The sequence below is a fragment of the Centropristis striata genome, chromosome 18 (assembly GCF_030273125.1).
Source record: "Centropristis striata isolate RG_2023a ecotype Rhode Island chromosome 18, C.striata_1.0, whole genome shotgun sequence".
Taxonomy (NCBI): domain Eukaryota; kingdom Metazoa; phylum Chordata; class Actinopteri; order Perciformes; family Serranidae; genus Centropristis; species Centropristis striata.
In genome coordinates, this window is record NC_081534.1 from 25,088,487 (window position 1) to 25,108,940 (window position 20,454).

Sequence of the window (20,454 nt, forward strand, 5' to 3'; positions counted from 1 at the left end):
AATAAATAAATATAATATAAAATCTAAGATGGTCTAAAAAACTTTGCACCAGGTCCTGTTTCAGTAAGCATACCAGACTGTAGCGTATCTTGGCGAGGGAGATGAGCTCCTGGTCTCCTGGGGTGCACATGTTGAGGCCGATGGGCAGCAGCTTCTTCAGGGCCGCTACGATCAGGGAGGTCTGGATGGAGTAGTACTCGCCTCTGCGCCGCTTGTGTTTCCTCTCCTGGTCGCCTCCTGACTGCAGAGAGACAGGACACAAACTTACTCCAAACATGTACACTTAAGAAACATCTTTAACCCTTAATAGGGCACTCATTGAAATACTTGCAAATTCCAAATTTTAACCCGAGAGAATACTGGAGGATATTACATACTGCCAGAATGTTTAAAAAAACATACAGACCTGGGGGAGGGGGGTAATATTTTGAGAAAAAAGTTTACAAGATTAAAGAGGCAAATTTACGAGAAATTTTTTTGCAGATTTATGAGATTTAAAGTGGTGAATCTGCGAGAAAAAAAGTTGTTTTCCCCCACTTTTTTCTCTCGTAAATCTGCTACTTTTATTGTGCAGATTTGCCACTTTAAATATCTTAAATCTGCGACTTTTTTTCTTGTAGATTTGCCACTTTAATCTAGTAAACTTGCAAAGTCATTGAAGAATAACTCTGTTTGTATGACTGTTTCTTGCAGATTTTTTTTCAAAATTTTTCATTTTTAAATTGGAGGTCAAGGTCAATAAAGTTAATATTATTATATTATTATCATACTGATTGGTCAGATGTCATGGTGTCACTGTCTGTGACGTAGCCTGATCTTTGCTGATTAGCTGGAAGAAATCCATGTGGTTCTACGACCAAAAAGAGAGACATGGGGACGCTGTTTTGATATCCACTGAAGTTACCAAATTCTTCGCTTGATAAAGGGTTAACATGTTTTTTTGGATAATTTTCTTATCTTGCCCTATTTTGTGTTTCTAATTTAACTTTAACCAATTTATTGTCCTTGTTTACCCTTTTGTTATAACCTTCGGCAACAAGGTTGTTTTCAGCTTGATTTATTTATTTGTTTGTCTGTTAGTCAGCTGGATTACGGAAAAACGGCAGACCTGATTTTCATGAAACTTGGTGGAAGTCTTTGTATATAAAAAGTTTGTAGGAAAATATAAAAATAGAATCCAAATTTACATATTGACATTAACATGGTCGACATACAACCCAGTACGGGGGTCCTTTCTCTGGCTTGGATCAAGAAAGAACAAATTACTTTTGGAGCAGATTTAAATAAATTATTTATCACTTTAACTGAGAGACTGCAAGATAAAGCTTTTATGTTGTATTTATGTGGTGTATGAATTATCAGAAAAATTTGGTGAAGATGGAAGGAACAACTCAGAATGTAGGTGAAAGTTTTGTGCACATTTCACGGTTCAGTTGTTGCCTTTATTTTTTGTTGTCAAGCAAAAACTGGAAAAGCTTTCAACAGTTTTTTAAACACTCTGTTTTGTGTTCCAGCAATAAAAATTAACATTTTAAGTGACACTTTGCTCTTACAGTTCAATTTTAGCCACAAAATCTGAGATCCAATTTTTCAATGACTCTGCTCTCAGGGCACACAAAGTGTGTTATACATTGATTGTGATAAATTACATACTAGGACCCGAAGTGCTTCAACATAAATCAGTTAACGAGCGAAGTCCTCCAGGATCAAGAGCCGAGGAGCTTTTCTTCGCCGTGAGCAATTGTGTCAAAACACCCCAAGACTGCAAATAAATAAACTGTCCGGCTCTGCCAAAACAAATAAACAAAGAACTCTCACAGTGACAGCTTGTTGAGCGACTGCTGGACCCAACACTGTCACCGTCCAGATATACGACGCGATTTTACCGACAAATATCCCCATCAAGTGTCATATGCCGTAAACCCTCAGTGTCGAGGTGAATTTAAGAGGTTTTAAAGTCGTACAGTTGATTTGTTACACATCTCAAATCTACATATTCATGTGTTGAGTGTTGAGCACATGTCAGGGGATCTATTAAAAACACAGGAAAAGTGCTTATGAGGACTCTCCCTTTTACGAGCGAAGTGAAATACAGTAGCAAGAGACGGGAGCAGTTGGGGATCCCGTCGTATTAAGGTTGTGTTCAGCTTTTCCAGAGTGCTGACACAGTGAAGAGGACAGCAGGAGAGCAGTGAGATAAATCTAAATTAAACCCGGAGAGAACTAAGATGTTCTCTGCTCTATCTCCTGGGTTCATTCCAGGACAGATGTCTTACAGAATAAAGGCACTCCTTTCCAAAGAAAAGAGCTATTCCTGGGCAGACTGAGAGTTACCTCGCCTCTAGTGACTGAATGTTAACTGCAATATTTCACTTCTTTAAGAGGGCTTAAGTTATTGTAACTATGTTGTAAACCATTTCTGTTTATTATGAAGTAGGGATATTCGTAATTAGTAATTACTAGTTGATTAAATGTTGCTTTCCCTGTTAGTCTGTCCCAGAAATACTACTCAGTTAAACGTATTATTTCATAAATGTACACATTTAAATTACACGTTGACATAATTTGCAATGTAATGTCATGTCTTCCAGGTCAAACCTTACTTTATCAAAAAACTAGCATCCATTAGCTTCTATTATTAAAAACCAGGTTCAAGACGTCAAGACTTATTTTCCTAAAGTATATTGTGTTTTGTTTATCACTCATTGTGCAAAGTGCCATACATTTAAGTGTCATTCAAAATATGCTTTTGTTACTGAAAAATGTGATTAACAATTAAACGTTTTTTTTTAATATACACGATATGTTTAGCCGGGATATGTGGGATATGTAAATGTCCGGGAAAATAAATGTTCCAAATATGAAGTTCAAGCAGACTGTTTACTAGTGCAACTCAAGGAAAGAAATTGCTTGATGCCTGTTTTGTTGAAGTGATTTCTTTTACATTTATAAAAGGTCGGTCATACTCTCAATACCTTTTGGACTCCCCAGACATTTGTGGTAATCGGCCCTGCTATTTGTAATAAACTGAAATAATTAATAGCTCATAAATATAAAGTATCCCTTTAAAAAAGGCTATAATGTTCCTAAACAACTGGCCTCAGTAGTTTTTGTGTAAATATGGACATTTTTCAGCTGCAAATTAGTTTGGTGCTCTGGTGACTTTATGCGAGATTGACTCAAATTAAACTACATGCTCATTACATGTCACTGAGTGTAAAAGTGTGGTTGAGGTTTAACAGTTTGATTACTAAAATAAGTTCAATTAGACTTTAGTTTGACAATAAGAAGAACCAAATATTAACTGACTTTTCCTTTTGAAGTATTTCATTAAGTTAAACAGTTATATTTATAATCCCAAGTGCTGTTGTATCATATTCATCATATTTACCTTGGACATCTTGGCTTTGCCCTCTCCAGTCAGGAAGCCCAGATTGTTGATCTCATTCTGAACCACAAAGTTTTGCTCCTCACGCTTAAAGTTCTGGATTCAGAAGACAAAAAAAGTCAGAAAAAGATATCCTCAAGACCAGTTCACTGCCTTATTGTGATTAAAACGACTAGATTGAATAGTGACACTTACATGAGACTTGCACCAGAGGATGAAGATCTCAGCCACCATCCTGAAGAGCTCAGTGGAGTCTGCATCCGGCTCCTTCAGCCACCTGGACCTGGAGTAGACATGAACCAGGGACATTTTCTGTTAAGTTACATCAAGTTTTGTGCAGGATACATCAATATTATATATGAATAAATTAGAACTATACTGCCCTACAAAGCCTAACTGCAGCAACTATGCATGATCATTTATTTGTCCTTTGGCCGCAAAAACGTAGTTACTGCTTTGCTGTAAAAGGTTCTAATAGTTATAACAAAAACAGAGTGCAGTAACTACAATGTTGTTGTCTTCTTTCAGCTTTCATATGTTCTCAGTGAATAAACAAAAATTGATTTTGTCACGAGTGTATTTAAAAGTGTTTAACAACTCTATTCAAAGATTTGTGTATTTAAGACTTAATATTATAGAGAAATGTTATATTTTAATTTATTTTAATAATATATATATATATATATATTTAATAAATATTTAATATAATATTATCTCACTTTTTTACTTAATCACTATATAAATACTATTTTCCCTTTCAAACAAACTTATAATTTCTATTATTTTTATGTTTAAATGTATGTATGTGTGTATAGATATACAGCATATATATAGCAGACCGTGGTAAGTGCAATTACTGCATTATTTTTATATAATTATTTCTCTGAAATAAAGCAAAATTAAAATCTAAAACTTTGTCACAAGATAAAACAGACATCAAGGAGTTCATTTTTAGTTATATCTCAATTTCGACCAAAAAATGTAGTCCCTGCAGTTAGGCTTTGTAGGGTAGTATAGATGGCTGAAGCTACAGTATGTGACAAAAATCTCAAATTACAATCAAATCTTTCTTTCTTGCTAATATTGTACCTGTTGTTGTCCACATAGCGGATGAGCATGGGGTAGAAGGCGTACAGGTCTCTGCAGAGCACAGCGAACTCATCCAGGATGAGCAGCTCGGCCTCCTGGTTGTCACCTTTACCGTCCGCCTTCAGCTGCTCCTCTTCTGTCACAACCTTCGTTTGCAGCACATCAACAACTCATCACTATCAATCAGTTCATCAGTAGAAATGTCCTCAGACGAGAATCCTCCCAACAGTGGTAATACTCTCCTCCCTGTATGCTCGCTCAGTCAGTGACAAAAGGTATTTTTACTCTCAGTAGGAGATGTGACTGAGCATAATGTTCCCAGACTAGCTCCTCTGACTACTGACAGCTCCATATATATACACTTTACCTTCAGCAGCTTATGATGGAGTCAGCAGAAAAAATCGACTTTAATCACAGGTGTCATTGAGCAGTGGATACAGTGTACATTATATTTTAAGCTCTCACCTTCACCGTCTTGTTCTTCAGTTTGTCCAGTGTGGGGAGGAAGTGGGACCTCAGCAGATCTGCTCCAGCCTTGCAGATGATTGGCTGAGAGTAGACTGAAGACAAAGGGAAAAATATATATATTACACTATCTATTAGCTCATTGCACTTGTTTACCTATATTTGTGTGTGCACCTTTTCTTGTATCTTGTTCTGTAGCTTTTTTAAAAATCTTGTTTGCACAACTTGTTGTTGACTCAATCATTCTTTTGTTTTGCAGCAGAGAGAACACAGATTTGTTTCTCTATGTACTGCACTGCATTGTATATAACTGGACAAGCATAACGTCTCTCATCTCTAATATAGTCTGGACATACCGGAGACATACAGACATCAAAATCACTCCTCTGTCCCTGGAGATTATTGGCTCTGACGTCAAATGTTGCAGCTGTCAAACTATATTTAGCACTTGTCTTAGAATAAGGACAAGTTCTTAAGTCAGATCAGCAATTGTGGTTTTTTATCTTTGTCTCTGAATATTCAACAGTCTGAAAACAGGAAATACTAGTTAAAAATACGATATAGTGTTGATTTTTCCCTGGTCTACTGGGGAAAAAATACTTGTTTGTATATGTAGTAGAAGTATAGTAAATTCATAAGTTGACTGAAAAAAAAACCTGATCTCTGCAATCTCTGAAGGAGAATACAAATACATTTTAAATAGTTGGAGGCATTTTCTTACTTACTGAGAACCTAACCCAAAAACAGACTGGGAGAATTGACAATCTATTGCAATCTTAGTTTGGAGCAACACTGTAGCAATTAAACTAAAAGCTGTGTTGATGATGCGTGCAAACCTACTTCATTTTTTATTAGATTTTTAATGAGGACTTTATATCTTTAATGTATTTATTTGAATGATGGACTAGTAAAAGTTTAACTTCAGTTCCATCTGGGAAATCAGCTGTTAGAAACAACCACATGCTGATTGTGGCATCTGTAATGCATTAGCCTGTGTTTACAGTATATAGATACATAGTGAACTCTAATTCAAATATAAAAATAACAATGAATAAAGTTTAAATGGGATTACAGAAGGAGATTGACAGCTCTAGTGGGGAAGCAGGGACGGGAGGGGGATTATACTGGATTTATTTCATATGTGATTTATGAACTCCAAAATTCCAATAAACAAAAGTAAATTTAAATTTAAATTTAGTTTTAAAAAGTAAGAAAGGACCTCTGGCTATGCACCCACACAGAAGCCAATTACAGCATATTTATCTGGCCTTTACTGAACTCCCACTGAGGAATTTGCACTGAAAATGCAAATGTTCTCCAAAAATTAAATGTTCTAGTATTAGCACTAGAGTCCCATATGGATTTCCTCATTAAAAATAAGTTTCCAGACAGAGCTTTTATTATTATTCTGAAGGTTGACCCTTAATTTGACTCTTTCCCTGTGTGTTAATGCTCTTCAGAAGAGAAAAGGAAGGAGTTGGTGAGTTTCTACCTCTGTTGAGAACAAAACTCACCACCTAATGAAGCATTTTCCCCTAACTAGTTAATTTATAACAACCCCAATTAACTTGCTCCAATGCCTGACTTTGCAAGTCTGGAAACAAACACAATCTGACCAGTGGGAATTTCTTTCAAATCAAATTTATTCTCTGTCGAACTGGTTCTTACCTGCAATCCTCTTCATCCAGGGGGCGTCATCGATGCCCAGGTTGCTGTTGAGGATCTTGAGGATGTTTCCCAGGATGATGCTGAGGTGTTCGGAGGTCACCATGGTGCAGCACAGGGCACCTGTAGGGGAGTTCTCTGGACCTTTCTCCCACCAGTAGGACAGATAGTTACACAGCATGGGAAGGATCACCTCAATGACCTGCAGGAGAGAGGCTGAATGTTAAATGTCTGAATGATGGAAGAGTCAATCAGGAACAGATCATTGCTTTAAGTTTGTTCTAGCCATTTTCCATGGTTTTCTTGATGATTATTTTGGTGTTTTGGTAGATATCAGCTCTTAAATTAAACTCTTATGAGCTGTTTTTGTTGTTATCATCATATTTGTCCATACAAATGTACCTTTAGTTGTACCAGGCATTAAAATAAACAAGAAATTGAAGAAAACAATGGTCTAATAATTATTTCCATGACTGTACTTCAGTTTGTGGGGTAAATTAATGGAATATTTTGGACAATGAAAGTGTAGACTACAACTATAAATCAATTTAAGAAACTTTTTTTTTTTTTTTAAATGCTTGGAAAATATAGTAGTGTGGAACAGTAAAGCTGTTCTGGGTGATTTCTTTTTTGCTTTTTAATTTACATGTTTATTTTGATGTACCGGTAGGTCGATGTGTATATAATGTAAAACTGACTGATTTATATATGGGTTGATTACAAATATACATATTACAGGTGAATATATGTTGATGGTTGTATATAAGCCTAACATCTGAAGCAAATAGGAAACAATAAGTAAAGTAGATATGTAAAATATGTAGCGGGTAAAAGTTAACAAGTTAAACTTGATACTACTCATTTTCAGACATTTCATTTAAAAACTTTTTTTTTTTCATTTTGTGTGCTTTTTATTTTCATTTTGGTATCGGGCCATATAAAAATAAAAATAAACGATATGTTAAAAGATCTGTACTTGTGTCAAGTATGAAAACCTTGAAAGGTTATGTACAGTCTAATTGTGCAACACTCACTGATGAAGTCTAATGGGTGCAACCTCCACTTATTAAATCTAATAAAAGAATAATTTACAATTTACAAATTAAATGGCTTATTGCATTTCTAACAGGTTGAAAAACTTAAATGAAGGATATTAATTCCAACTGTTGAACATCAGTAAGATTACAAAGTAATCTAATATAAATATATAGCCTTTTTTTTTAATAAACTAAAACATCCCATGAGCCCTCCAGACCTGTGGCATGTCACTGTAGCGAGCACCAGACTCTGAGACGTCGCTGACATCTTTCAGCAGTCTGTCCAGACGAGGCAGCTCTGGACACATCTCCTCCACTGTGTCCGGCATACTCAGGACTGGAAGAGAAAAACAGCAAGACAAAAACTGAAGAAACAAACAAGAAATTTTTCAAGAAACAACAAGTAGTTCACTAATTTACACAATGCTACTCAGCTGAAAAGAAAATATGTTTCTTAGGAATACACTGACGAAGAGGCAAAGAAAATAACAATATTTATCTAAGCTTAAAGAGTCAACAAAGTGACATTTCATGGGGAAACAACAGATGTGGAGAATTTTTTTTTTTTAATTGGACTTGTTTATGCAGCTTAAGCAGCACCCTCACTCCTTGTTAACATATATTCTTGTTTGAAGGCCTTTTTTTGTTGTTTTGTTTTTCTCTTTAATACTGGGTGAACACTAATTTACGTTGATTATGGAAATAAGCCACAAAGATTTGTAATTAATCCTGAATAATAATCAAATAATGAATACACACAGTGACGTCAGGACATCACAAAATGCAAAAGAAGAGGGTCAGATGGACACTCACTGGCTCTCTCTCGGGGGGTCTTGGTGTTGAAGACAGACATGGGGTTGTGGGTGTTAAGTTGGGGCTCCAGGAACGCCACGGGCATGGCTGCCACCAGGGTCGCCAGGCTCTCCCCCAGCGCTGGAAGATGTCTGCATATCAACATGTACATTTATGAAAATGTGACATAGAAAAAGCCCAACAAAGATTAATTGTTGCGACAGAAAAGTTCAACTTAAAGTCTTTGATTCTGATCATATGCACAAGAGTTACAGAAAAGCAGTAGTTGGCAATGAAAAGCAAAATCTGAACCTAAAACTTAGTGTAAATTACCTTTAGCAAGGTTCTTTGTGGTGTATTTGTATTATATAGCTTGTTTTTCATGTTTGTATATTTTCTAGGTGTTTTACAATGTTGTGATGCTTTTATTTTGAAAAAGTGCCATTCAGTGTGAAATGGGTGCTTTTATTTTGAAAGGTAGTCACAGGAAATAAAAGGTAGAACAATAAAATGAATGAATGGTGAATAATGAAGAGTGCTTCGTAATCCAAAAGTTGATATAAAGTATCTATAGTACCTTGTTGACAGGGGCACAAGGTTTGTTCAAGTTTATTTTCTTCTGTCATGTTTATTTGTGGCTATTTTTGTAATTATTATTATTGTAAAAGTGCTTATTTGCTATTGCTTGCTATTTTCCCATCATGTAGCTCTTACGGTGAATTCACAAGGTAGTGCACATTAAAATATGGGGTTAAAATGTAAATAAAATAATGTAAATGTGTGTAGACACTTGCAAATGAATAAACTGAATGTAAACACAATTTAAACAAGAATATTTAATATATGGATGATGAGAAGTTTTGAAAAAGTTCTGTGACCCAGTTGTTTGAGATTGGCGACTGAATATTACGGGGTCATTGTTAGGTCAAACTATAACGCTCAATCATATTTTACCACCGAGCCTTCACAGAGCACCACATGGCACCAGGATTAATTTAGACCAGACTGCCAAGGTAAGGTTATGGTCAAACTTTTTTCACTGGTTATTTTACAGCTCGAGTCGGCTCAATGTGACAAACTTTCTCTTCCACAACAGTTTTTTTGAGGATTTTATTGCCGTGTAACAGCCAGTCGGGGAATAATGCCTCAGAATTGTGGTTTTAATGAAAGACATCTCACAGCATAAAGTGTTTCTGTTGCGTCCTCTCCACTGGGCCGTGAAATCTTTTTTCTTTTGATAGAATTCATAAAATATCATCGTTATCTTGTCTGGCAAAAGTCCAAACCTCTGTTTTTATTTTGTAACACATACAGGATCACAAAATCTGTGGCATATGTATCATAGAAGTTTTTTTAATAAGAGTACATGAGGCACCATAAATCCTCATTTAAGTCCTGACTGCATTTGTCACAAATATGAGTTAATTAAAAAGCTTAACAGCCATATCCTAATTAACAGTGACAAGCGTGATGTAGTTAATGAATTGCCATTTCACACTTCCTTGATATCACTTCTCATAGAGGATAGAAATTACAACAAGCATTCAGCATTAGCAAGGATTCTTAAACTTAATGATCAAATATACAGTTCTGCTGTAGAACCAGAAGCAATTTTACATCCTGCTGCACGGTTTAAGAAAAGTGTGGCCTCTTACTGTACCTCTCCACAAAAACGTTCTTTCCTGTTCCCAGAGAGTAGAAACAGGTCAAGATTCGGTAGCAGGACAGCTGCACATCATTCACTGAAACAAGCAGAAACATGAATCAAGCACACATTTATTTGAAATCAAAATCTAACTTTTATGAACATTTAAATGTAAAAGATGACCGGAGTTAAAAGAAAAAAGGGGAATTATCATTTATAATGTCTCTATTGTGTAAATGTAGGACTTAATGCATAATGGGCATGTAAAGACTGGTTGTTTATAAAGACAAATAGTCTCTTTAGAATGAATTAATTCAGAAAAAAATAAATAAATCTGTAAATAAAATCAAAAGTAAGAACTGAAAAATACTGCAGAAAACTGAAGCTGAAGCTGACATTAAATATTCAATAATATTTTTAAAGAAAAAATAAAACTAAACCGATAGCATGATTAAAAAAACAAACAAAAAACAGGAATTAATTGATTTTTGGGAGGCATTTTCATGCTTTATTTGATGACAGCTGATTATTTTAGTCATGTTTCCATTAACAAATTGCGATAAGGTTTTGAAGATTTGCATAACAAAAGCTTAATGGTAACCACAAAATTTGAAAAAGCATACGTTTTCACACTCGCTTGAGTTAATGTGCTAAACCGGAGATTAAAACGTTTTTTTTCGATGTTCAATATATTACACCACCATCCTCTGACAAAAGTAAGTTTATGTAGCTTCTTTTATTCGCTCTAAACCAGTTGATGGAAACGTCCCTAATTCTCATTTTCTTTAATGTGGCATATCAAAATTTCGCTTCAAATTTCAATTTGACTTTAATGGAAACACGGCTAGTGACAGACAGAATGGAAGGGGAATACAGAGGGAAATATATGCAGCAAAGGGAACTTGGGCCGGATTTGAACACAGGTCTGCAACAACAAAGATTCAGTCTTAGCTGTATGCGCTCTACCAGTGAGCCACCAGGATGTCCCAATTCATCTCAGTTTTTTTTTTTCTTTTTTTTTTCTTTTGTCACTTAAGTTTTTATTGACAAATTTTTGCAACTATTAAAACAAATACAAGCAAACCAAAAACAAAGCTGCCTTGGGAGTGCGCACTATTCTTACAATCTTTTAGAATGGTACATCTTTCAATTATTATTCCAGTCCAGTATCAGCGTTTATAGTCCTGTATAGGGTCCACTTTTCCCATTTCCTGTCCAGTTGTGCTTCCCGCAGCCTCAATATATGTGTCAATTTTTCTATTAAAAAGATTTCTTCCACAATTGTTACCCATTGATCCTTCGTTGGTGGTGTTTCCTTTCCCCAGTTCCTAGTGACGGCTTTCTTGCCTGTATTCATCTCAGTTTTAAGCTCTAATATATCACGGTATGAAATTCCGTCAACCTTTCATGACATTGAACCACAGAAACTTAAAGGCTTTGACAGATGGTGCTATGCTGCATCTGCTTCACAATTAATCCCTATTAATTTTTCATGATTTAAATATTTTAGCAGATCATAAGAACTCACACAGGAGGTCCAACCCGAACTGATGTGTTGTGATGTGCTCAAACAGAGCGGTGAGGATGGGCAGCAGCGCCACAGTCACGTAGTTGATGCTCTGGCTGACGCTCTTCATCTGGGCACGAGACTGCATGAACTTCCCCAGTTTCAGCATCTCCAGAAGCTTCTCCAGGTCCTCTGACGCGTTCTCAAAGAAAGTGCGGAACCCGGCTTTGACCAGCTCTGAGCCAGACTTCATCACAGTTCTGAAAGAGGTGAGGGGACACAAAGGCTTAAATGCATCCACAACAGGTGTCTACTTGAGTAATCCTGGTGCATATACAGACACAGTGAGCTTACCTGGTGTCAAGTGAGTGAGTGAGGATGTGCAGACAGCTCACCATCATGGCAGAGTCACTTCCTGCGAACAACAGAAACATTTACTGTAGATGTGGAAAGAGATTCAAAGCAAAGAGGCACACGAGCATACAGACAGAGGCAACCTTACCAAAGAGAGAAATCCTGTGTCTGACAAGAGCTGCCAGCTTACAGAACAGGCTGGAAAAGAAAGACGGTAAGAACAGAATTTGAACAAAAAGCTTCAGAGAAAGAGAACAAAGACGAGTTGGAAAAAAGCAAAGTAAGCAGGGAAATAAGAAAAGGTCTGATGAAAACATGAAAGGAAAAGTCTGCACTCTTCTCACTGTGATAAAGGGAGAGCTATATGGCAAAAAACAAAACAACGTCTTAACCTCTGATAACACAGATTATGTATTTCCTCTACACAGTACCTGGTGACCATCTCCTTCTCTTTGTTGGAGGCACAGCCGCAGCTGCTCAGGTTCCTGCTGGGCGTGGACAGGAAGTAGAGACAGTGGTTCTTAAAAGTTTGATCCATCACAGGAAGCAAGACCTGGAGAGAAGAAACACAACTTTGAGTGTGAAATGTCAATAAAAACTTCAGTAAAAGTTAATTCAACAACATATCAATGGTCCCAGACCTTGGCGAAGAACTTGATTTCCTGATCATGAGGTGATTTGTCTGTCTTCCCGCTGGTGGCCATGGCCTCTGGATTAACAAAAAGTTGTTTAGTGGCGAGGTCACCATCACAGAAGAGTTCTGAATCAATGTAAAGTGTTTAACATGTCACACACTCACCAAGATGAGCGATGAACTCCTGGGCAGAGTCGACGTACTTCAGCAGTGTTTTGAGGAACTTGTAAGCAAAACGTTTCTCCATGGATGATGAGTCCTGCTCCATGTCTTTCAAACCTCTGTTAGATCAAATCAAAAGTCACAAATAACTCATAGAAAATAGAAATACAACAAAGCATAATATACTAAAGCATTCATACAAATGTTATACATATAGGAATGCATGTGAGTGCAAACAGTAACAGATCAATTAGGGCTGGGCAATATATCCATATATCTTTAAATGTGGTATGGAATTAGACCATATCACATATATTGATGACATTTTTTTTCTTTCTTTATATACAATGCTGCCCTTACTAGGGTTTTTGATATTCAGTTCTTTAATAATATTCATTATTATTTTCTCATATAAATATATCTACTTCAGGAAAAGATTGGCATATTTTATTTCATAAGATATTTTTTTTATTTAAATATTTTCATGGAGCTTTGATTTTTTTAAAAAGGTACTCCTGTTGTTATACAGTATTTATATTCACTTAAATAAACGGTTTCAATAAAACTTGTGACATGTCATATTTGGCTTTGACTTTCACTGAACATTTGCGCTCACTTTGCGATAAAAATATCGGGATATATATTGTATATCGATGTTCTAGATATATCAGGATATATCTTTTGGTCTATATCGCCCAGCCCTAGGATCAGTCACCATCTCATAAGGTCACAAACAAAGTTTGAACAATAGTCCCAATATCTATCCAGTCAGTCTTTTTTATGAAGGTTTGGTCCACAGTTATTTTGGTGTTTGCATTGTCTTGCTGGCTGCATTAACAGCAATTATCCTGAACCAATAAATGAGCTGCAATATTGCCAAAACAGATTGTAGAGATCAGTCAATTCTGTCAACAAAAATGTTCCGTATTGCTTCATGCCAGTATGACTTAATAGGTGGGAAGTTCCACAAATATGGTAATATTTTTAAATCCAAGTTTTTAAAACCATACACCTTACGTTTTTCTGAAAGCTATTGAATCCTCCCTTTGATTAAACTGAACCGTAGGAAGTGATGCCAATTTTATATCAATGATGTAACCTCCTGTCCATCTTTTGCCGGCTTGAAGTCTGGGTTGAAAGCGGCACATCTCAGCAGTCTAGTCTGCATTTCAAAACATGATTTACATTCATATTATCAGATTGTAAGAGGAACTTCAGTCCATTGATTTAAACTTTCAGAATGCTGCTCATACAGAGTTTTTCTACCCAGAACAGATTGTACTGTCATAAAAAGTTCAGATGTCTTACAAAAATAAAAGTCGTATGAAGAAAAAGTGGTTTGTATTCATAGTAGTAACATAATATTCACTTCATCAGCCTAAAATTCAGGTGAGATCACTACAACGTTAGAGATATTTATTGTGGTTAAAGAGATGTCAGTTAGGTCTTTTTTGAGGAGATGTGACTTTATGCTTATTGTTTTTACTTATTTCATGAAGGATAAACTGGAGTGAATGGAGGTTAACCTTGTGATGGCATAGCCGCTGATCTGCAGAAACTTGAACAGCTCCTGGGCCTTTTCTCTGTCTCTGTGCTTCTCCTTGGCTGTCAGGGTGTCATAGGGAACCAGCAGCGGGTGGGTCCCTCCTCCTGACAAGTCAAATCAAATTTTAAAATCTTCCCAAATGCATTTTAAACAAATCAATAGTCAGAATCATTACATCTCAAGTGTGTTTCATACTGTGCATCTGCACACCTTTGCCAACAAGCTCAGTTTTCTTCTTCTTGGCCCAGATGTTGTGGTAGTTTTCTGCAACCACCTCCACCATGCCCTGCAGAAACACGAAAATGCAAATTGATCAAATCTGACACTTACTGCTTTTGTAACAGCTGCTTATAACAATATGACATTTAATAAAAACAATTCCTAAAAGTTAAATAAAAACCAACCTGTAACTCTCTAGACAAAGTGACATTGTGCAATTCCATCGGAGCGGGACTGAATCCATTAATCTACAAAGTCAGACACAGACGTCACAAGCACAAAACCAGATTTGAATATTAAAAACAATAAATGCATCAGTTATTCCACCATATGTCTGTTTAATTCAATGTGTAGTTTACCACCTTCTGTCAGCTGACAAAGTACAGCTGTGATCTGATTGATATCTAACTTAAAGCTAGATTTCTAGATCTTAATATTTTGCTAGCTCTTTCCAGGAATCTAGATCCAGGGCCAACTTCAGCCAATGACATATTCATTTCTCAAATGTCTGACACTGCAGTGATTTTGTTGGATAAATATGAACAGATTGTAGCTTTTGAATCAAACACACTTGAAAGGGAACTTGAACTAGGGCAGGGGTGCTCAAAGTTTTGATGACAGAACTGTCAAATTTAGGGAGACAGCATATGATTGAGAACGACGACAAATATATTTTTTCAATAATAAATACTTCTATATATTGGGTCAAATGTGAAGACAAAGTTGCACTACACCAAAAACAAAAACACTCTGTCTATGATTAATTGTAACTGCAGCATCTAGAATTCATGGTTTTCAGTATTTATTCTGCTCAATAACTTAAATATGTAAAATGCATTTCTTTGATAAATGAAGCAAACATTAAAGTGATACAAGCCATTAGCTTTGTTGCTTTGTGTTTATAATCTTGCAGGGTAAAAGAGTGGTCCTTCTATTTAATTTTTCAATGGAGTCAAATTATAAATTGTCTCTGCTCAACACAGTGCAAAACCCCCATAGCAGGAGCAGAGGCCATTAAACACAGAGGACAAAGAGGACTTAAAAAAAGGAGACTCTTGATAATTTGTCAGTTAGGGAGATGGTTAATAAGTAACACAAAAGAAACATTTGTAACAACATTACTGTCTAATAGTGATGAAAAGTGGTGGATCCTACATCAGGATGTTACCTGAGAATCTGAGATCTTTCGCTGTTTTTCACTCTCCCGTTGCTGGAACATGGCGTCTCCTTCCTTGGTCCTCTCAATGTTCCAGCCCATAGCCAGCATGCTCTTCAACGACTCCTTCACTGGCCAGCGATACGTTTCTCTCTCCTGCATAATAAACACAGGTGGAAATGCTTATACAAGTCAAATACATCTGATCTGAAAACCTAAATTTTATAAAGGAAGTTAGTTTCCTATGGGAGCCACATGCAATTAGTAAATTGTTGCATTCGGTTTTATTTATGTTTTAAGCAACCAATTTTTTCAGGAATCTAAGTGGTATTTTAGCACCCTAGGACCATCAGAGAGGAAAACAAACTCAATAATATCAGTGTATCTTAGAATTCCTTCATCTTACCACGCTTATGTGGAAAAATATCCCACTAGTGTACAAGTATTTGATCGAATCACCAGGTAAGATCTTAGTTAGTATCAACTTCTACAGTTTTCCTATTCTTACTGCTCATGCCTTAAAGTCTTATTACCTGCATTTACTTTTGTCTTCTTAAAAGCTCATTTTTTGGGGGTTTGTCAGCTTATAAAAATGAAGTTTTGGGTTGTTTACCCTGTTGGCAATCCATCCCAACACACAGCAGCTTTAAGGCATTTTTCTGTTGATTGCTAGCAGACGAAATTGACAAGGAGGCACCTTCACACAATAAAAAGTCAATGGAGAGCGATAAATTCTTTACCCCTTTGGGTGTGGGTGGCACTTTACTGCACTCTGTCTCTATTTATTTGTGCCCAGAAAAAAATGTGGCTCTGCCCCTTGACCAACACCAGTATTTTATAACAGTTTTGCCGCTAAGAAGTTCTTTTTTACAAACTCATCTACCTGCTAATGCTGGCCAAGACAAGATTTTTTAATTAAAAAAGTAACTGATGCACATCAGCGGTAAACAAAATGCTTACTACTCCACAAGCAGCAGCTGTGTAGAACAAGTGTGCATTCTCACCTTCTCACTCAGCGCTTTGTAAGGCTTCAGCAGTGGATGGGTTTTGGCCTGCTCATCCAGGCTGTCCCCATGTTTCCAACCCGCTGACACCTGCAACAACAGTTCAGGTATATAAACTCCGTAGTATAGGAATGCTACTGTATCATCTGTTCTGTAGTATGCTGTATTTAGATGCAATTACTGGTGTATGGAACAGTATTGTTTGTTTGTTTTATTAAAATGTAAAATCCAATAAACAAATTGTTAAAAAAATGGGAATGCTACTGTATCAAACAATGTAAAATCAATTTAAGATTTCATTACTGATTTTATATGAGATTTGGCAGAAATTAAATATAGAAAAACACGGAAACCACATGGACAGGGACTCACCTTCTCCGAGGACCACTTGTCATGGGAATGCTCTGCATATTTGTTGGCAATGTACTCAAGTTTTTCAGGAAGGGAGATACTAGAAAGTGGAGATAAAGTTTGAATATTTATTGTTATTTCAAAGCCAACTTTACTTAGCAAGTAAAAGCTTTGTTCTGATTTCTAGACAAACACTCCAGGAAAACACACAGAATTTAATTAAATTACCATTTCTAAACAAAAGCTAATTGGCAAAACAGTACATTAGTTAAACATACTGATTAAATCCATGACTTGAAAAAAATATGTAATTTTAATTTTAAAAATATGAATAAATGACAAAAATATGCCTGATGTCGCCTGAAATGAATAAATTTGGAATTATGGAAAGAAGGTCTGCTAGAATGAATAAAAGTAGGCCTTTTCAAATCATCTTTTTAAAATAAAACCCAATATATATCTATTTATTGAACTATACTGGATTGTTTTTATATATTTATATTTGCATTCATTTATATATTTATTGCCTCGTTTTTTTTCAGGATTCATGTCCTGATTATGTATTTATTTAATACAGATTTAAATGGCATTGCAAATGTTGAGACCACTCACTTGGCAGTGTTGATAGGTTTGGGATCAAAGTTGCCCTGTGCGTCCACTGACGCCTGCTTCTCCAGAGTTGCTCCGAGGCTGGCGTCCACAAAGTCTGGAGGCAGGGCGCCGGCGATGGCACACAGGCATAACATGACGGTTTTGAAAAGCTCAGCATCATACTTCTACAGAAGAGACAGACACAGCAAAATGACGGCATGTTGCTTAGCTGTTAGATGGACAGACTGGATGGAGCAGAGCCAGGGAAGGAAAAAGAGGAGGAGGAGGCGAAATGAAAGACAGAGCTGCAAAAGTCTGCAACGAGCAATGGCTTGTCACAGGCTGATAAATGATTCATCTGTTTTGGCTTCGCCTCAGCTGCACTGCTCACAAGCACTTCATTGAGCTTTCACTTCACTGCCTCTGACTACCAGGAACTTTTTCTCTCATGAGAGCCACACTCAGGTGTTGAAAACCCATGTTTTTTCTGAAAACAGAGTATAAAAAGCAGCAGCAAACAGAGGAAACTTTATGAGAGAAAACACCACTGGACTACTAAACAATTTGTTATGCAACAGAGAGGGATTTCAGGAAAATATTGCCTTGCCTCCTGATACTTCTGATTTAGTAGAAGTAGTAGATAAAAATCTGAAAAATCTCTGCACATACTGTTGAATTATCTTCTATGCAACAGGATTTCTGGTTGTACCTTCTGAGAAATGGAGTCAAAGATTCCCCAGAAGAGTTTCTTGGTGAGGAGGAGCTCCTCCTCGGAGGCGATGCCAAAGGAGCCCATCCCAGAGGGCAGACAGTAGTACTTCCAGTTCTGCTCATAGTGGTTGGTCAGAAGCTGGAGATCAGAAATATAAGAAAAACAGTTTGAGTTCAATTTTATTATAAATTCTTGCACATGTGCACAATGAAGAGAAAGTAAGGTTTTTACAGTTTCATAGCGCAATGTCATCTTCATACTATAATACAAATATAATATACAAAATATAATGATAACAACAAAAATAGTTCATAAGAGTTCAATTTAAGAGCTGATATTTAGACATTTTCCATGGTTTTATTGATAATAACCAAAACCTTTATCAAGAAAACCATGGAAAATTGCTATATTTGTCCAAACAAATGTACCTTTAGTTATACCAGGCATTAAAATGAACTAGAAATTGAAGAAAACAAGGGTGGTCTAATTATTTTTTCCATGACTGTATGTTATATGTATATAGGGTAAAACACATGATGTCATCGGACTTCATGCAGACTTTAAGAAATGCTTGCGGGAGGAAATGGTCATACGTGTTCAACACACAGCCAGTAATGGGAACAAATGTCTTATGAAATGTGATAAGATGCCTTTAATTACTTGTTATATTTTTTTTATAACTCCAGAATCCAGTGTCTTACCCGTAGAGGTATGGTACAGTATTCAGTGAGCATGGGAACGTCGAACACCAGCCTTCTGAGCAGCTGCTGCATCATGGAGGGACGCAGGTGCCTGTGAAAAACAATAATTACATAATTTAAACATGCAAATATGGAGGCAGTGAGTAGAGGATTCCTAGGTGTCATAAATTTGATACAGTAGCTATAATAGTTGCAGATTCAATGTCATACATTATGCACACACGTAATTTATTTGAGACAATTCTCTCATGTGGAATTAAATCCAGCAGAGCACCTGAACAGGATATTTACGTGTTTTTATATCAGCTGTCTGAAGGAAAACATGCTTTAATGTGGTAGATACATAATATATTCACCAAGCTGCATGAATCAGGGTTAACACAGGTCAAACTCTAAAGACCTCTCAAATAGCTACCAACATTATGTATTTAATGTCCTTGCTTATAACTGTGAGCATTCTGTAATACCACATACGCTATTAATAAAGTATAATATTGCTAATACTAAATTACAGCAGTGTTTGTCACCTTGTTGCCAAATGCTAACTATGCTATCTATGTGACATAACAGACAAAGGCAGGCCTAATTTACTAGACAAAATAATCAAACATTAAATAAGACATTAAAGAAACAAGAAGGAAAAAGTTTTCCTGCTTTCACTGTGTAACTGTAACGAAGTCAAACATATTATATCAGATAATTTGAGTCTAAAAGTGCACAAAAGTTTGGTTAAATTACCCCTCAAATAAGGTCGCCATTAAACTGTCAACTGAATGTCAGTGTGTGCTGCAGTTTGTCCTACAGGCTGTTCTATACGTGTTGCTCTCGAGCCTGAGACAAGCCATTTGACAGAAATCTTGTTTCAAAGATGACATAGTGCTGTCTCTGTAAATCTCCAGCTCTACCATTTTCCCTCAGCTGAGTCTTACTTGCAGATAGCCAGCAGACAGTCCTCGATGGCGTCCCTCTGGGCTTTGGTGAGTGAGCGTCCTTTAGACAGCCGGTAGATGGTCTGCAGCGTGGAGTCAATCAGCTGTGCGTAGTGCTCCGTGTTGCTGAAGAGAGCAGCACAGCGGGTGAGCAGGGGCAGCAGGGCCGAGCCGATGTACCTGTTCATGGCCAGCGCCGTCTCAGTGGTGCTCAACACCTCCTGCAGAACAGAGAACAACACGTGTTAGCTGAAGGATAGAGAGGCCCAGTACACTCTCCACACGTCAAGACTAATAGAGTGGGAGTGGATATGGGCTCCTGACAACTGCAAAAAGAAACAATTTGTGGCTCTCAGAAAGTGGAAAGTAAAGAGAAAAGTGGGAGTTGAAAATACTTTATTTTCACTGATGGGAATCATTTTCATTCATTTACTGAGGTTTGAAAAGGGCATTGTCTGAAAAGAAATACCGGTACTCTCTTTTTTAAGATTTGTTTTTCCCAAATCT

General features: G+C 36.6%; 1 protein-coding gene across 2 annotated transcripts in view; it reads right to left on the reverse strand.

Moving 5' to 3' along the window:
• Positions 1 to 20,454, reverse strand: part of ryr3 (ryanodine receptor 3) — a 147,486-nt gene that overhangs the window by 25,688 nt on the left and 101,344 nt on the right. For both annotated transcript variants that reach the window (XM_059356626.1, XM_059356625.1), the window contains 25 exons: positions 19,948 to 20,168; positions 19,019 to 19,109; positions 18,315 to 18,455; positions 17,627 to 17,790; positions 17,036 to 17,114; positions 16,664 to 16,753; positions 15,672 to 15,815; positions 14,689 to 14,751; positions 14,495 to 14,570; positions 14,265 to 14,388; positions 12,742 to 12,857; positions 12,584 to 12,651; positions 12,374 to 12,495; positions 12,091 to 12,140; positions 11,943 to 12,003; positions 11,610 to 11,848; positions 10,097 to 10,178; positions 8,458 to 8,588; positions 7,863 to 7,981; positions 6,611 to 6,809; positions 4,943 to 5,037; positions 4,478 to 4,623; positions 3,584 to 3,671; positions 3,392 to 3,484; positions 74 to 241 (listed from right to left, as the gene is read on the reverse strand). In XM_059356626.1, the coding sequence (XP_059212609.1) occupies positions 74 to 241; positions 3,392 to 3,484; positions 3,584 to 3,671; positions 4,478 to 4,623; positions 4,943 to 5,037; positions 6,611 to 6,809; positions 7,863 to 7,981; positions 8,458 to 8,588; positions 10,097 to 10,178; positions 11,610 to 11,848; positions 11,943 to 12,003; positions 12,091 to 12,140; positions 12,374 to 12,495; positions 12,584 to 12,651; positions 12,742 to 12,857; positions 14,265 to 14,388; positions 14,495 to 14,570; positions 14,689 to 14,751; positions 15,672 to 15,815; positions 16,664 to 16,753; positions 17,036 to 17,114; positions 17,627 to 17,790; positions 18,315 to 18,455; positions 19,019 to 19,109; positions 19,948 to 20,168 (2,970 nt within the window). The remainder of the gene's footprint in view (positions 1 to 73; positions 242 to 3,391; positions 3,485 to 3,583; positions 3,672 to 4,477; positions 4,624 to 4,942; positions 5,038 to 6,610; positions 6,810 to 7,862; positions 7,982 to 8,457; positions 8,589 to 10,096; positions 10,179 to 11,609; positions 11,849 to 11,942; positions 12,004 to 12,090; positions 12,141 to 12,373; positions 12,496 to 12,583; positions 12,652 to 12,741; positions 12,858 to 14,264; positions 14,389 to 14,494; positions 14,571 to 14,688; positions 14,752 to 15,671; positions 15,816 to 16,663; positions 16,754 to 17,035; positions 17,115 to 17,626; positions 17,791 to 18,314; positions 18,456 to 19,018; positions 19,110 to 19,947; positions 20,169 to 20,454) is intronic.